This window comes from Bos javanicus, chromosome 4 (assembly GCF_032452875.1).
Source record: "Bos javanicus breed banteng chromosome 4, ARS-OSU_banteng_1.0, whole genome shotgun sequence".
Lineage (NCBI taxonomy): Eukaryota > Metazoa > Chordata > Mammalia > Artiodactyla > Bovidae > Bos > Bos javanicus.
The window spans coordinates 12,595,314-12,612,612 of NC_083871.1; the positions used below are offsets into that span (position 1 = coordinate 12,595,314).

At 38.3% G+C, this 17,299-nt stretch overlaps 1 protein-coding gene across 8 annotated transcripts in view; it reads right to left on the bottom strand.

The window, feature by feature from the left end:
• Window positions 1–17,299, bottom strand: part of SGCE (sarcoglycan epsilon) — a 71,449-nt gene that overhangs the window by 24,886 nt on the left and 29,264 nt on the right. For all 8 annotated transcript variants that reach the window (XM_061413470.1, XM_061413469.1, XM_061413465.1 and 5 more), the window contains 2 exons: window positions 10,066–10,138; window positions 4,803–5,001 (listed from right to left, as the gene is read on the bottom strand). In XM_061413470.1, coding sequence (XP_061269454.1) covers window positions 4,803–5,001; window positions 10,066–10,138 — 272 coding nt within the window. The remainder of the gene's footprint in view (window positions 1–4,802; window positions 5,002–10,065; window positions 10,139–17,299) is intronic.

Below are 17,299 nucleotides of genomic sequence, written 5' to 3' on the forward strand. Positions count from 1 at the left end.
TTCCAACGAACATTCAGGACTGGTTTCCTTTAGGATGGCTAATTTGTACTCATATTTTAAACCTCATCTCCTCTATGAACCCTCTGACATCGACCAGAAGTGGGGGAGGAGTCATCTCCATGAATACCTTAACTACGATACATACAACACTGTTTTCTAATTATCTGATTACTTCCTGGTCCCTAAGAGATGTGAGCATAGACTATACTCTTTATTTTTTAAATTTAATTTTATTTTTAATTGGAGGATAATTACTTTATAATCTTGTGATGGTTTCTGCCATACATCAACATGAATCAACCATAGGTGTACATATGTCCCCTCCTTCCCCATCCCATCCCTCTAGGTTGTTACAGAGCACTGGTTTTGAGTTCCCTGCATCAGACAGCAAATTCCCACTGGCTACCTATTTTACATATGGTAATGTATATGTTTCAACTGTATTCTTTAAATAACTGTACCCTAGAGAGTAATACATTATTCCCCCATAAAAAGTATTTACTAAATGCTAAACAATGGAAGAAAGAAAATAAATCTATGCCTAGAACTTAGAAGAATAGAAATTAAAGACATATAGTTACAGACATATAGATACAGAGTTGCATGGATTTTTTTAAATTGACTTATGTTTATATTTATAAAAATGGGCTTATATTGGCTTCCAATTATGTTATTAAAGGCTCAAAAAGTCCAATCTCATATCATCATTCCCTAAAAGAAAGAATAGTTGCATCAAAAATACAGGAGGCACATTATTTAAGAATAAAAGGCTATCTTATCAATCACCAACGATGGGGACTGACTGAGCAGAGCACTATAGACTGCCCCGGACCACGGCCTTGCATCAGATGAGTCTTTGGCAGCCTCTGACTTACATTTTCTTCTCCAAGTGTAACTTCTCTCTGAGCCCTTCACAGGGCAAAAAGCAGACAATTAATTAGAGTGCGGCACTCTGTGAGATTGTCTAGAGAATAAACTAGGATTCTCTGTTGCTGACTGAGGCTAGATCCACAGGCTTTGGTAACCAGAGGAAACAGTGGTAGGTTTGACAATCTCTTATGAAAAGTGAGTATATTCTTTAATCCTCACACCCCATCATTCCCTTCATAACCACCATTTACACCACATCACTCACCCTGAGTTGGCAGCTACGCCATGCTCAGACTGAAATATGAACCTGCTCCTCTTTCCACCAGCTTTATCCCAGGCTAAATGCATCCACGAGTCCTTAGTCTCTGGCTCAAACTCAAGAGCAAAAGCAGCCCTGAGACCACACCCAGAGACAGAGCACAGTTGCCCTGGGGTTATGGGTCTGGCAAGTGAAAGGGAATCTTTTCAGGAGGTTCAGCTTTCCTTTGCAGGAGCTTATTCACTCTGAAGGAAATCTTTACCATTGGTTTCTGTTAGATTTAGAAGTTTAAAAGCTGTCAGTGAGGTCTGCAGAAATGAGGGGGGGAAAATGCACATTGAGAAAGACGAGGAGCTTGGGCGCTGTAGCAGGGACTCCTGGTGACTGATATTTAATGCACTGTGGGCTGTGGAAGGGCTGGAGGCTTACTCTGAGGGTCTACTACTGAGAGCTCCTCTTGGCCATCTGCTGCGAGTTTGACTGATGTGGAAAACTTTTCAGTTAGTAAATTGTGGCTGCCATGCATGAGAATAGGAAATAATTTAAGGAGATTTTTTAAAATCACGGACTGAAACTCACTCAAAGTATAAAGCAGAACACAGTTAGTAGGTGTTTAATACTTCTGAAGTATATTTTTAAATAAAATTTTAGAAAATAAAGTGATGCAATTCCTTTGGATCTCTGACCATACCCTTGATCTTTCCAGTATTTCATTTTTAATGACATTTATAGGCCATATTACTTTCAAAAGAAAGTACAGAGGCAAAAAGTTTAATAAGTGGATTAGGAATCATGATGTTGTTATTCAGTCGCTAAGTCACATCCAATTCTTTTATGAACACATGGACTGCAGCCCACCAGGCACCTCTGTCCATGGGATTTCTCAGGCAAGAATACCAGAGTACATTGCCATCTCCTTCTCCAGGGGATTTTCCTGACCAGGAATTGAACCCACATCTCCTGCATTGCAGGTGAATTCTTTACTGCTGAGCCACCAGGGAAGCCCCCCCCAAAGTTCAACAAGTAAATTAAGAATCATGATATTCACCATTAAAAAGGAAGAAAGGCACAAGAGGTGAGTTAAGCACTGAATTTATTCTAAATTTAAGGCAAATATGGTAAAAAAAAAAAAACAAAACCTATTTTTGTTACCTTGACATTACATAACAACCAAAAAAAACATGCAAAATGATTTCCAGGGACAAATTTTTCTTATGCAATTATACTCAAGTAGGATCCTACTCCATTGGTGCTCATATAGGTACACTGGAGTAATAAAGTTGGCATTGGGTACAATTTATAGAAATTCTATTTTAAATGACTTACCATATGAATACTTTGCAAAGGTTGCAGCTTAACATTAAATTAAAACTCATGGAAAGCATTTCTAGTTGGGAAGGGATCTGAGACAACAGGGTCCAAATAAATGCCACGGGACTGACAACACATGCCTCCTGCTAGCAGGTGCTGGGGGTCATCAGCTAATGACTAGATTCCCAACAAGTACTTGTACAACAAGAAATTCTGTTCTTAATTTAGACTCACATGCTCAGGCCCAGCCCTAGACTCAAAAGATCCAGGATCTCTAGGGGGGATCAGAGGCCAGCAACCTAGATATATTTTTAATAAACTCTACTGGCAATTCTCAAGCTAGACACATTTGAACAGTACTGTTTTAAGTCAGAGTTTGGTTTAGAGAGGTGTTAGCTCAATTTAGTCTCTGTGCTGTGCTAGTCACTCAGTCACGTCCAACTCTTTGTGACTGCATGGACTGCAGCCCACTAGACTCCCCTGTCCAAGGAGATTCTCCAGGCAAGAATGCTGAAGTGGGTTGCCATGCCCTCCTCCAGGGGACCTTCCTGACCCAGGGAGCGAACCCAGGTCTCCCGTGTTGCAGGCAGATTCTTTACGATCTGAGCTACCAGGAAAGCCCTTAATTTAGTCTAGTGGTGGCTAAAAGTGCCTCTGTGGGTGGCGCCTACACTACTGATTAGGGAAGGGGTGAGTCCAGAAGAAAGCACAACCATGGCAGACTCTACCAATGACTGGTTTTCCTGTTGCTTCCTCCAGCATCTTTTAGTCATTGTTTTAACAATCACTGTGGAACACATTACTTTAAGAAACTGTTGAAAAGACTCCAGCGACTTCCCTGGCAGTTCACTGGTTAAGAATTTACCTTGCAATGCAGGGGACGTGGGTTCGATCCCTGGTGGGAGAACCAAGATTCCATATGCCATGGAGAAACTAAGTCCATGCACTCCAACTACTGAGCCCAGCACCACAGCTAGCCTGTGCATGGCAACCACAGATCCTACATGACACAGCTAAGACTCAATAGAGCCAAATCAACAAACATTTCTTTAATAGACTCCACATTTGGAGAATGTGGGAGATACTCCTGTTCATCTCCTCCTATGGTTCTACTTTAATTACTCACTGGGAAAAAGATCCAGGTTGTAACCTCTGAAGTAAAATGTTAAGCCCAGAATTCTGTTTTCAAAGAGAAAGCCAACCAGCAGACAGGCAAGAAATAAAGCAACTGTTTTTCTCCGAACACTTGCAGGTATGCTTGACTGACTTCAAAAACCCATTATTACACCATACGAGATACAACTGAATTCTGAAATTTGTGAGTTGGACTTTGCAGGTCATTGCTTATGCTTCCATCCCCTTTCTGACTACTCACTCTACCTTATCTGTGTCTATTTGGGATTTCTTCCCTTATTTCCAACAAAGTTCTCCTTTGAAGTTGCCCTTACATTTGATTCTTATTAATCCAGACATTCTGGTTAATTCCAGATGTCCTCTGTATAAACGTTACCAAGAATATGGATAAAAGAGAAGATGGAAAAGCATATGTTACGCACAATGTGATTTATTCTGTATCTTGTACTTTTATAGGATTTAGTTTTTTTTTTTTTAAAAGCAGATCTGCCTCAATTTGCAGATTAGAAATTAAACAGTAAAATTTCATCAATGTGGGCATTCAATCTGTCATTGTGCTCGGGTATAAGTGTTTTATAACCCCTACAAGGGTGTAAGTCACATTCTACATCTGTAAGACTTGAGAATAGACAAGTCCCTTTCAAATGCATTCTCTCTTTAATCCTCACCACAACCCCAAGGTTGTTCCCATTGGAGCAGACGAGGAAGCTGAAGCCCAGAGGGGTGCAGCAGTTTGCCCAATGTCACCCAGCTTGTGAGTGACAAGGCCAGGCTTTAGGAATGGGTTTCAAATCCACCCCAGCCATCAATCATCGCCACATGGTGGAAAGAATGTTAAAGGCGAAGAAATAGTTTCCTAGAATAAAGTTACAGCAATCTGTATGTCCTTCTGCAGCTGATAACTGGGGCATCAATTTCCTTTGAAACTCAGGGCCCTAAATAATCAGCTTCTCTACGGAAGGTACAAAAAAGACTTAGCACTGTAATTTATGATGCAAGTCCTGATCTACAATTAGCTTTCAAAGGACCTGGAACATCAGATATAAAGGACCATTAACGTAACCTCTTTGTCAATACAGAAAATTGCTATTTTTTTTCCACATCTCTGCAATACCTACCGCTTATTAAAAAGAAAAATGCCACAGGCCCTCTTCCATCTACACTAAGTTTGGTAATATCACCACATTTAAAAATCCACACTTAAAGCGATGAGATGAAGTCCGCTTACCCCTCCTTCATGTCGTTGATGGGCAGTGGGACCCGGCCGCCCCGGTCGAGGGCTGACGTGATGTTTATGGCGTTCAGGCGCTCGGGCTGCCACACATTTTTCACGGCCCCCAGGAAGTCTCCAAGAACCTCGCTGGCCAGCATTTCTTCTACGTTCATATTTTTAATGAAGAATTCTGCTTGATAGGGTAACGGGAAGTCTAATTTTGGTGGGAAAAGGGTATGCACACCTTTAATGAGGGAGTCTTTGGAAAGGGAAACAAAATAACTTGAGATTTGTTGACGTGTCACAGTCCTGGCTTTGGGGAACAATATTATTCCTGACTTCAAAGGCTTTCGGAGTAACAGAGGCTATATCTTATCTAAAAACACCACATACATTTGACCCAGAATTTTATCTATGATGTAATCAAATCCAAGGGACAGCAGGGCAGTTTGCAATTATAGGAAAAAGAAACAAAGAAAGAAAAGGCAAAACGCCAAATCTCGTATCTGTCTCTAACTTGCCAGTGGCCTGCCAGCCTCCTCACCCGGCCAACGTACCCAGGTAGAAGCAGCATTTCCAGAACTGAGAAAAATATTTTGTGTTTGTCTTGTTTTAAAGTTGACAGATCTTTTTCACGTTGTTTAATCATTACAACCCTAGGCAGTGCTATTTCTATTTGAACAGAGGAGGAAGCTGAGACACAGAACAGTATCCTTTCAAATAGAGAAGATATGACAAAATACCGGGACTTGTTTGTGGGTTGCTTATATAGGATATGGAAAACCGTATTTTTAATTTGCAGTATTATTGATCTTTTTAGAGCATGCTAAAACATTACATTTAACTAAAATAAATATTGACTGCATTTTCAATAAGTACTTTGAAATCATAACTATTTCATTCTTTGGATCACTCCATAATTAGATATTCTAGAGAAATCGTAAAGTTTCTGTTGAAATTCCATATCTCACATTGTTAGAGATTTACCTAGCTTTTTTCGTCCTCAACGTCTCATCAATAATTTCCCTCTAAAGATGCCAAATATTTTAAGCCAACCCAATGTCCAATTCAGACTCTTGATATAAGAAACTTGAAATAAATATAATTGATTTCAGCTTCTCAAATGTTAGTCTTGAATTATAAAATGTCATTTCCTATACTCTGGCTGTTCTATTAAGACAAAGAAGAGCTTTCTTCTCGTTTAGTAATATTTCTGTAATAATAAAAGCTACTTTCAAGGGAAACAGGTGAATTACCATATTTAATACTCACAATCAGAAAGCGAGTAGGTACTTGTATTTTTCTCCATGCTTTCAGAAGAGGAAGCTAATTTTTAGATCATATGAACTTACCTCACATGATTTTTACCTGAGCTAAAAGAGACTGTGTATATAAAGTGCTCACCAGAGCTCCTAATATACAGTAAGAACTTAGAAAATATTAAACTTTAGCAATTCTTATAATAATATGCACATGTTACTTATTTGGATTCTGCCGTGAAAATTTCTGGACTATCCACAGATTTAAAGTCCCCAATAATAATTACATTATGTATTGCTGTTGTTGTTCAGTGGCACAGTTGTGTCCAACTCTGTGACCCCATGGACTGCAGCACGCCAGGCTTTCCTGTCCATCGCCAACTCCCAGAGTTTACTCAAACTCATGTCCATTGAGTCAGTGATGCCATCCAACCATCTCATTCTCTGTTGACCCCTTCTCTTGCCCTCAATCTTTCCCAGCGCCAGGGTCTTTTCCCCTCTGACTTACTATAACTCATGTACTATCTGTCCATTCTTATTTAATAAATAAAAAAATTATGTAATAACTGAAACCTCGATGACCTCATTTATTATGAAACCTCTTTAATATTAAAGGACATTTGATGTCAGAGCTGAAGTCAGGAGATATTCTGGCTCTAGAGTTTTCAGGAGAGTTTTCTGGAGTGTAGTGTCTCTAAAGATTAAGTTTTTCAAAGCCCTAATCACAGAAGGCTTTTCACCCTTCTCCTACACTGTAATTTATTCTGCTTATGATTTTGTTAGATTTGTTTGATGTATAGCCCATCTGTAATCTTCTAAAATATGCTGTTTATTCTCTTTGATGTAGATAAGTTTCCTGTTTTATACAGATATGCTTCCTGTTTTATATAGATAAACAGAACCTTAATCATGTTACATTTCCCCCACCCCCACCCCATACTGAGAAACAGTCATGCAGAAAAATGTCAGGAAGAACAGTTTCTTGGCAATAAATAATATTTATAAATAATACCAAGTATAGTTTGTTGAGTAGGCTAGAATTCTATCATCTATTCACTTCATTCGGTGTTTTTAAATCCACTTGTCAAAAAAAGCATACAAAACTTTTTCCTGTTTATCATTGAGGCTCCTCCTTGGAGAGCTGCTCCCTGGCCTTCCCTAATGCCTGTGACCTTCCATGGCTCCTAAAGAGGCTGGCAGCTGCCACACCCTTCCGTGGCTCCAGGCAGTATAAGCTACCCAGCCAAGTGCTCTTGCCAAGTCTCCTAGAGATGAGTCACCGGAGCTTTCTAACTTTGGGGAAATCCCGCACCTGCTATATTTGGACACCACGGAGGCCAAGGGAACAGGAGGCCAACAGAGCGGTGGCACTAAAACCTGATTTAGAGACTCACTCTACATACTCTCCTTGGGCTTCACATTGTGCGATTCCACACGACTCATTTCCCATTAGACGTCCCAGAGCAGGAGGCAGCTCCCAAACAGCAGGAGACAGAACTGAGCATGGTTATCCTGATGCTCAGCTCCCGTTACTGCTTTTCCTCACCTTATCTGGGGGCCAACAGCCCACGTATAGGTCGCCCACAGACACATACCCTAATGACCACATGCATTCCAGCAAAAAGAGCAAGGAAAAATGACTGCCTGGTGGTGCACTGGTTTTCAGAGGTTTGGCCACTGCTGTTGTTCACCCAGTCGTGGCCAACTCTTTGTGACCCTTTGAATGGTAGGCACACCATGCTCCTCTGTGCTCCTCTATCTCCTGGAGTTTCCTCAAATTCACGTCCATTGAGTCTGTGAGGCCATCCAACCATCTCATTCTCTGTCCCTTCATTCTCCTCCTCCCCTCACTCTTACTATCTAATGCAATCTAATAATCTATAAAAGGAGGCTTTCTAAACCCAGATATTCGTTCTCTCCCAACCCTAACTTAGATAAATAGCCCCTCAGGCCAACTTTCAATCCTATAGTTGACTAGCAGTCTTCCATTAGTATCTGCTTGAATATGGTTCCCACACGTCAGCATCACCTGTTAGGATATAGTCTGTGTCAACTAGACTGAGACCAGACTTGAAAAGAAAGCAGTTGAAACCACAGGCCAGGTTATTTTTCAGTTTGTTGTTGTTGTTCAGTCGCTAAGTCGTGTCCAACTCTTTGCTTGTAGGGATTCAAAATACCTTGCAAAAGACTTCTGAGTCCCTCTGAGAACACACTAGTGAGGTTAGTGGTCCAAGCCCACTGTAATATAACTAAACTGACAGATCCCCAAGGAAAAGGAACGTCACAACCATTCTTCTCATTAAGGATATTCCAATTTTACATAGACAGCTTGACAGCAAGTACCCAATTACAACTGGGTACAAAATTACAAAAGCCCCTGGGAAGTGGAAAAGTGGACAGAGAATCTTCTGTCCTGGCCAAAGGAATGGGCACTTGGACTTTCTTCTCATATATGAAAGAAACAGTGAGAGTCGTACGGTCGTGTCCAGCTCTTTGCAGTCCCATGGACTGTAACCTACCCGGCTCCTCTGTCCATGGAATTCCCCAGGCAAGAGTACTGGAGTGGGTTGCCATTTCCTTCTCCAGGGGATCTTCCCAACCCGGGGATCGAACCCAGATCTATTGCACTGCAGGCAGATTCTTTACCAACTGAGCAGCTAGGAACAGTCATTTTAAATTTTAAACTAGCACATTTGTTGTCTGCAATTAATACAGCTAAAATGCCAAAAGGAAAAACTCATGTTAAGGGGTTCAAAATCATCAAGCATCCTCCTCAATTACGTATTGCATTACATTTTCATTTCTATTGAAATTACTTTCTTTCATAGAGTGTAAAGATAACTTTAAACACAGCCTTTATTGAATTACTATGAATTCCAAATTAGTAGGCCCTGATAAAATGTGTTGTACTAGAAAACAGACGGAGAAGGCAATGGCACCCCATTCTAGTACTCTTGCCTGGAAAATCCCATGGATGGAGGAGCCTGACGGGCTGCAGTCCACGGGGTCGCAAAGAGTCTGACGCGACTCAGTGACTTCACTTTCACTTTTCACTTGCATGCATTGGAAAAGGAAATGGCAACCCACTCCAGTGTTCTTGCCTAGAGAATCCCAGGGATGGGGGAGCCTGGTGGGCTGCCGTCTATGGGGTCGCACAGAGTCAGACATGACTGAAGCGACTTAGTAGCAGCAGCAGCAGAAAACAGAAGTAAGAATTTTCCTATTCAGGATACAGAATTGTTTTTCTGTGCTGGGATGGGGTGGGGGGAATATTGTATCAGTTCTTCTCCCATCACCCTCATAAATGATATCTGGTATAGCATCCCATGATTTAGAAATTTTAACCACTAAGTTTTTAGGGGTATGTCTTTCCCAACTGAATGCCAAAACAGCATCAGAATATGCTAAGTGTCGGAGTAACTCTTGTGTCCCTAACCTTCTAAATCCTAAGGTATCACTTAACAATTTGAGCATGTGTAATTCTAAATTGTTGATGGACTCCAACAATTACTCCAGCTAAATGATTAGCTATTTAGAAAGGAGACTGTGACCCAAATGATGACCCAAATGATGGTTTATTTCCATTAACATTTCTTTATCATCAACACAACTAGACTACGAGCTATGATAGGTTTTAAAATAAAATCATACCAATGATGAATTCTATGACCAGCCTTACGTCAAGCACATTTTGAGCCTTAAATGATCGCTTCCTTACCTCAGAGTTACAAGAGGAATGGTATTAGTCCCGCTGAACAGATGATTCAACCAAGGCCTGGAGAAATAAGTGGCTTCTATATTTGGCTCCCTGTCCTGAGGTTTTCAGCACCAAAACAAGTCATGATATTTTGTCATGAATTTTATTGCTTGTTTTCTTTTCTACATTTTACTATTTCATTAGGTATGGTAGGTATGTGGAGCTTTAAAATCCTGAACTAGATTTTATATACCTATAAAACATAAGTGAAATACTTGTTGCAAATAAGGAAACAATCAATAACATATTTTCCCATACCTACCTTCTGCTGACATTATATTAATTATCAAATTGTGCCTTGCGGTCTCAAAGGTACGCCTATTATAGGCTGTTATCTATTAGAAAAAGAAAGTCATATTAAAGAAGTGAAATGTTATTTGAAAAATGAAATTCATTAAGGGCTAAATGAAAACAAATTGTCGTTCTTTCCATTTTCATTATTTGTCTATATACTTACAAAATATTCCTTCTCTGAACAACAAGAATCAGAGCTTTTAGCAATATTATGGGAAATAGATAATTAGTCAGGTCTATTAAACATGCTAAAACAACAAGTTAAAATCAGAAAAACCCTTTTATAGAAGACTGTTAAGTGCCAGTGGCAATGCAGATGCATCATTAGTAAATGGATTAACTATTATGAATTACTTACCAGAGCCATTCTAAACTTGGGGAAAAAAAAAACATACAAAATCTATTTCTGTACTTTTGAATGGAACTTAAGGATCATACCAGAAAGTGCACTTTAAAACAAGCGTATCTCTGTGTTGTCTGCATTTAGTACTAAACTGCACACCAAACCGTCAGGAGATGTCAGGACCCCTTTGGAAATCATATCTCACGATGGAGCACAGCAGTAGGGATCACAGTCTAATGGCACATGCTCAAAACCACAAATCAATTCCTTCACAAAAAAAATTGGTAAATGTTTGTGGAGTCAATGAACTTACATCAAAGTCAACTCAGAAACAGCCACTGCAAACAACAAACAAAGCAAAGGCCAACAGCAGGATGTGGCTTCAAAAATCTAGGAATAATTAACTTTATAACAGATATGAAATCACTCAGACAGGCCTGCGGTACCTCAAAAAAACAAAACAAAACAAATGATAGTCTTAGCATCCCAGCATTGTCCTGGCAGTAATCGCAGCCACAGTTGACACTGAGACAAAAAAATAAGACAACAGAAATACCTTGCACACTCAGAACCAGTATCAAAGATTTTAAGCACCACAGATGAGCTTTAAATATATCACCCTCATCAGAAGTATCATTTGAGACAACAGTGAAAAATCAGAATTTGGAAATTAAAAATTCCCAAACTTTAACAATATTTAAAAGTACATATTCTGAAAAGTGTATTATTCCACAAAGATAAAAGAACTTCTCTCTCCACGATCTGTCAGATTTCTTTTGGATTCAGTGACTTCTTTGCTGCTCTCTGCTGGGACACATGATCCATGAGGTTCACAACCAAACACTAAAATTAAGACTAGTCGTTAAATAAATGGGGCATTATTGTTTGCAAAGAAGCAAAAGACATTTGGGAATGCTCATGAGTTTAAAAGTTTACTCTGCAAAATTTTAATCATGTTCTCAATGGAAAAAATACTAAATATTATTTGCTATAACATCTTAAAGCTAATGCTCAGGAAGAAAAAGTTAAACGTTTTCAAATTAACTGTAATATTCTTCTGGCTAGCCTTAACATAATTATCAGAAAGTTCATTATTGTAAATTTCATAATTCTAATAAGTTTTTAAAAATCATAGGCGACATAAGAGAGCGAAGAACATTTTCATAAATCGGGAGGAAGGATTTTATTATCCAGATTTATATTTAATGCTTAATTTTAAAAGCTATAACAGAATTCAGTTCTTTTGTCATTTCTAATGAGATATTTAAATACTATAATATCATCTATCAGAGTCTACTTATCATGATGTGAAGCCCTTCATAGCAAAGAGATACGCACATGTGTACACTTTTGGATACCTTATTTCTAAAACAGTGGCGGATTTATTTTAGATGCTTAATAAATATCTACTGAATAAATTATGGATGTAAGTGACTAAATATTTAAGATATGCAAAATCTTTTCACTATATTATTAAAAGAATTTTTTAAAATGCTAAAAATGTTTTTATAGATGGATATGAGTTATTTACAGATAAAACACTACTTGTGTTAGATGAAAGATATGCTGTTTTCATCATTTTTAAAGATATTATTTGATACTTATTCATAACCTTATATTTTGGTAGTAGGGTATAATGAACCCCTGTGAATCATGGCTCAACACACGTGTTTCTCTTCTGTCCTAGCTGCTTGCCTTTCTCCCACCAGAGAAACCATTTTGGATTTTGTGTTTATCATCCCACTAGTTTTAAATATAGTTTTATTATACATGCATGTATGTTTAAAATACATTGTTCACTTTGATAGCTTTTGAACTCTATAAAGACCATAAACTAGTCTTCAGAGGTGTGGGATTTTTTCCAGCATTATGTGTAAAGCATTTATTCCTGCTGCCAGGCAAGTCTAACTTCATTCTTGCTGTAAGTGTTCACTATGTGAAATAATAGTTCCAGGAATTATTTATCTACTCTCTTGTTGATGGACTTCTGGGTCTCGGTTGGTTTGTGTGTTTCCAATGTTTTTCTATGCAAACATTGCTCAAGGAACATGACTGTGCATGCCTTTGGGTGCTGGACATTTGCAAATATTTCTTTTTGTTTTGTATTTTGGTCACACCACATGGCTTGCAGGATCCTAGTTCCTCGATCAGTGATTAAACCCCAGGCCACAGCAGTAAAAGCACCGAGTCCTAACCACTGGAATGCCAGGGAATTCCCTGCAAGTATTTAAGTTCATACGTAGAAGTGGGATGGCTAGATCATAGGGTACCACGATATTCAGCTATGTAAAAGTGATTAGTCCAATTCCCACATCCACTGCCAAAGAACTTTACTGAGGGTGAAATTCTCACTGCAGTCTTAATCTGAATATTCCTTATAGTGATTAAACTTCTTTACTTAAATGGCATTTATGTCTTCTCTTTGTAAAAATGTCTGTTCATGTCTTTTTCTTACTGAAATTGTAGGTGTCCTTTTTCATATTTTACATACTTCTTATTAGTCAGTTATATATATTTCAAATATCATCTTCCAGTTTGTGGGTTGTCTTTTCTTTAAAGTTTTCTTTTGATGAATGGAAGTTCACAAGTTTACTATGGTAACTTGATCAAGTATTTCTCTTAAGTAAAAAAGATTTAGGTTTTATTTAAGATATCCTTTCCTACCCCCAAATTCAGAAAGATACTCCTCTACATTTCTTAAATTAATTTATTTTAATTGGAGACTAATCATTTTACAATATTGTGGTGGTTTTTGCCATACATTGACGTGAATCAGCCACGGGTATACATGTGTCCCCCCATCTTGAAAAGCCCTCCCACCTCATCCCTCTGGGTTGTCCCAGAGCACTGGCTTTGAGTGCCCTGCTTCATGCATCGAACTTGCACTGGCCATCTATTTCACATATGGTAATACACGTTTCAATGCTATTCTTTCAAATCATCCCACCCTCGCCTTCTCCCACATAGTCCAAGAGTCTATTCTTTACATCTGTGTCTCTTTTGCTGTCTCGCATATAGAGTCATCATTACCATCTTTCTAAATTTCATATATATGCATTAATACACTGTACTGGTGTTTCTCTTTCTGACTTACTTCACTCTGTATAATAGACTCCAGTTTCATCCATCTCATCAGAACTGACTCAAATGTGTTTTTAATGGCTGAGTAATATTCCATTGTGTATACACAGCTTCAAAAGCAGAGACATTACTTTGCCAACAAAGGTTCGTCTAGTCAAGGCTATGGTTTTTCCTGTGGTCATGTATGGATGTGAGAGTTGGACTGTGAAGAAGGCTGAGCGCCGAAGAATTGATGCTTTTGAACTGTGGTGTTGGAGAAGACTCTTGAGAGTCCCTTAGACTGCAAGGAGATCCAACCAGTCCATTCTAAAGGAGATCAGCCCTGGGATTTCTTTGGAAGGAATGATGCTAAAGCTGAAACTCCAGTACTTTGGCCACCTCATGTGAAGAGTTGACTCATTGGAAAAGACTCTGATGCTGGGAGGGATTGGGGGCAGGAGGAGAAGGGGACGACAGGATGAGATGGCAGGATGGCATCACTGACTCGATGGACGTGAGTCTGAGAGAGCTCCGGGAGTTGGTGATGGACAGGGAGGCCTGGCGTGTTGCGATTTATGGGCTCGCAAAGAATCGGACACAACTGAGCAACTGATCTGATACACAGCTTTCTTATCCGTTCATCTGCCAGTGGAAATCCAGGTGGCTTCCATGTCCTGGCTATTGTAAATGGTGCTGCAATGACATTTGGGAACATGTGTCTGTTTCAGTTCTGGTTTCCTCGGTGTGTATGCCCATGCCCCGCAGTGGGATTACTGGGTCATATGACAGCTCTATTTTCAGTTTTTTAAGGTATCTCCACACTGTTCTACATAGTGGCTGTATCACTTTGTACGCCTATCAACATTGTAAGGGGGTTCCCTTTTCTCCACACCCTCTCCAGAATTTACTGTTTGTAGACTTTTTGATGGCAACCATTCTGACTGGTGTGAGATGGTACCTCATTGTGGTTTTGAGTGACGTTCAGCATCTCATGTGTTTGTTTGCCATCTGTATGTCTTCTTTGGAGAAACATCTGTTTAGTTCTTTGGCCCACTTTTTGATTGGGTTGTTTATTTTTCTGGTATTGAGCTGCTTGTATATTGGAGAGTAATTCTTGGTCAGTTGTTTCATTTACTATTACTTTCTCCCATTCTAAAGGCTGCCTTTTATTCTTGCTTATAGTTTCTTTCATTGTGCAAAAGCTTGTATCATGTGTTTATTTTTGTCTTTATTTCCATTACTCTGGGAGGTGGGTCATAGAGGATCTTGCTGTCATTTATGTCAGAGAGTGTTCTGCCTGTGTTTTCCTCTAAGAGTTTTATAGTTTCTGGTCTTACATTTAGATCTTTAATCCATTTTGAGTTTATTTTTGTGTATGGTGTTAGAAAGTATTCTAGTTTCATTCTTTTACAGGTGGTTGACCAATTTTCCCACTTGTTAAAGAGATTGTCTTTTCTCCATTGTATATTTTTGCCTCCTTTGTCAATGGTAAGGTGTCCATAGGTGCATGGATTTATCTCTGGGTGAATCAACCTTCCTGACTTCTGACTATATTATAAAGTTACAGTCATAAAGACAGTACAGTACTGGCACAAAGACAGAAATACAGATCAGTGGAACAAAACAGAAAGCCCAGAGATAAATCTACATTTTTATATAATAGCTTAAAAATGTGCTAAATCTTCAATATACCTAGACATGAATTTTGTATTTCTTGGGAAGTAAGAATCTAATTTTATGTTTGCCATGCGGCTGAGTTTCAGCCAACAGGCTTCCTTTTCCCTAATCTGTGATATGTGGTACCATTTCTTTAGATATATACTGTTGTTCTTTAAGTACATGGACCTGTCTCTGGGCTCCCTATTTTACTCATTGGTTAATTTCTCTATTTGTGTATCAATACAAACTTATGATTGGTTACTACAGATTAACAATAAATCTTGATATCTGGAAAGGAAAGAAATTTTACTCCCTTTTTTTTTTCCTCTTTAAAAGGAAAGTCTTTAAAAGTCTTGATTTTTCTTGGCCATTAATTTATCAATTTTAGACCTAGACAATTTTAGTTGTCAAGTTTTGTGAAATAACCTATTGAGATTTTTTTATTTGAACTGCACTGAATCTATAGATCAATTAGGGAGAAATCAATGCTTTCATGATTTTGAGTCTTCCTATCCCTGAATGATAGGATAGCTTTTTATTTATTCAGGCACTATTTAAAATCAATAAAATTTTATAATTTTTCCCATATATACCTTTTGTTAGATTTATTCCAAGTACATTAGAATTTTATTGCTAAAAATGGTATCTTTTAAAAACTTGCATTTTTCTCAATACTTATTTAATAAATAAATATGATTAAGTTTTTTATATCAATCCTATAACTAACTGCCAGGCTTTCTTAAGATTTTAATAGCCTACAGACTCTTTATATCATTGACTATTCCATTTCTTCCTTTCAAACACTTATAAATTTCTTTATTTACTGCACTGGTTAGGACTTCTAAAATATTCTGTAATAGATGTGATAAAGGGAGCTATCCTTGTTTTGTTCCTGAATTTAAATGGAATTCTCCTAGTGTTTTCCCATTAAAAAAATGATGTTTGCTATTAGTTTCCATATATAACCTATTAGGTTAAGGAAGCTCACTTGCTTTCCTAGTGTGCTCAGAGTTTCTTTTCTCTTATCAAGAAGAAGTGCTGAATTTTAGTCAACGCTTTCTTTGAATCTATCCAGGTAACTGTGTTTTTCTTTTTGAATCTAGCAATGTGGTGACTTCCATTTATATACTTCTTTTATAACTTGACTACATATTTTAAAAATTATTTTGACAATAACTCCAAATAACTTTCCTATATCTACATATATTCTATATCAACACTGCCTTAAGAAAGCAGATTTATAGACAGACATCATCGAAAAGTCATGTTAATACAAACTTCAGTTCAGATGAAGAAACACCTTCTCTCAGTCAACATGGAAGTTCATATCCACAGTCCATGGCTGATTAAAACTTTGGAGAAAAACGCAAAGCATGTAGCCTCCTGAGAATTTGTAAAATTACTACAAATTTCTGGTGGTAGAAAACATGCCACCCATGGCCTGTGCAAACCCCTGGCAATTCCACAAGCAGTTCCGATGCTGGTGCCCTGGTCACTACCAGTAAGTCTTTATAGAATTGGAGAGTTAAGTTCAAGAGGGAGGGGACATAGGTATACCTATGGCTCATTCACGCTGATATCTAGAGGAAACCAACACAATATTGTAAAGCAATTATCCTTCAATTAAAAATAATATGGGGAGCATGGGTATACCTGTGGCGGATTCATTTTGATGTTGGGCAAAACTAATACAATATTGTAAAGTTTAAAAATAAAATTAAATTAAAAAATAATAATAATAAATTTTTTTTAAATTCCAATTTAAGATCTTAGAGGCATTGAGGCCTAAAACTGTAGAACTCTCTTGCCATTAATTGCCAGGGTAATTCTGATTTTGTTAGGTATAGTAAAGAGTGAAACACTTTTAGCATTTATATCCATTCATTAAAAAAAATTAATTCCCATTAAAGGTTTGATGTCATCGTTTTTATTGTCTTAATGTCTTTTTTTATTTTGGCCATGCCACATGGCATGTGGAATCTTAGTTCCCTGACCAAGGATCCAACCCATGTCCCCTGCAGAGAAAATGTGGAGCCTTAATGGCAACCTACTCCAGTGTTCTTGCCTGGAGACTCCCAGGGACAGAGGAGCCTGGTGGGCTGCCGTCTGTGGGATCACACAGAGTCAGACATGACTGAAG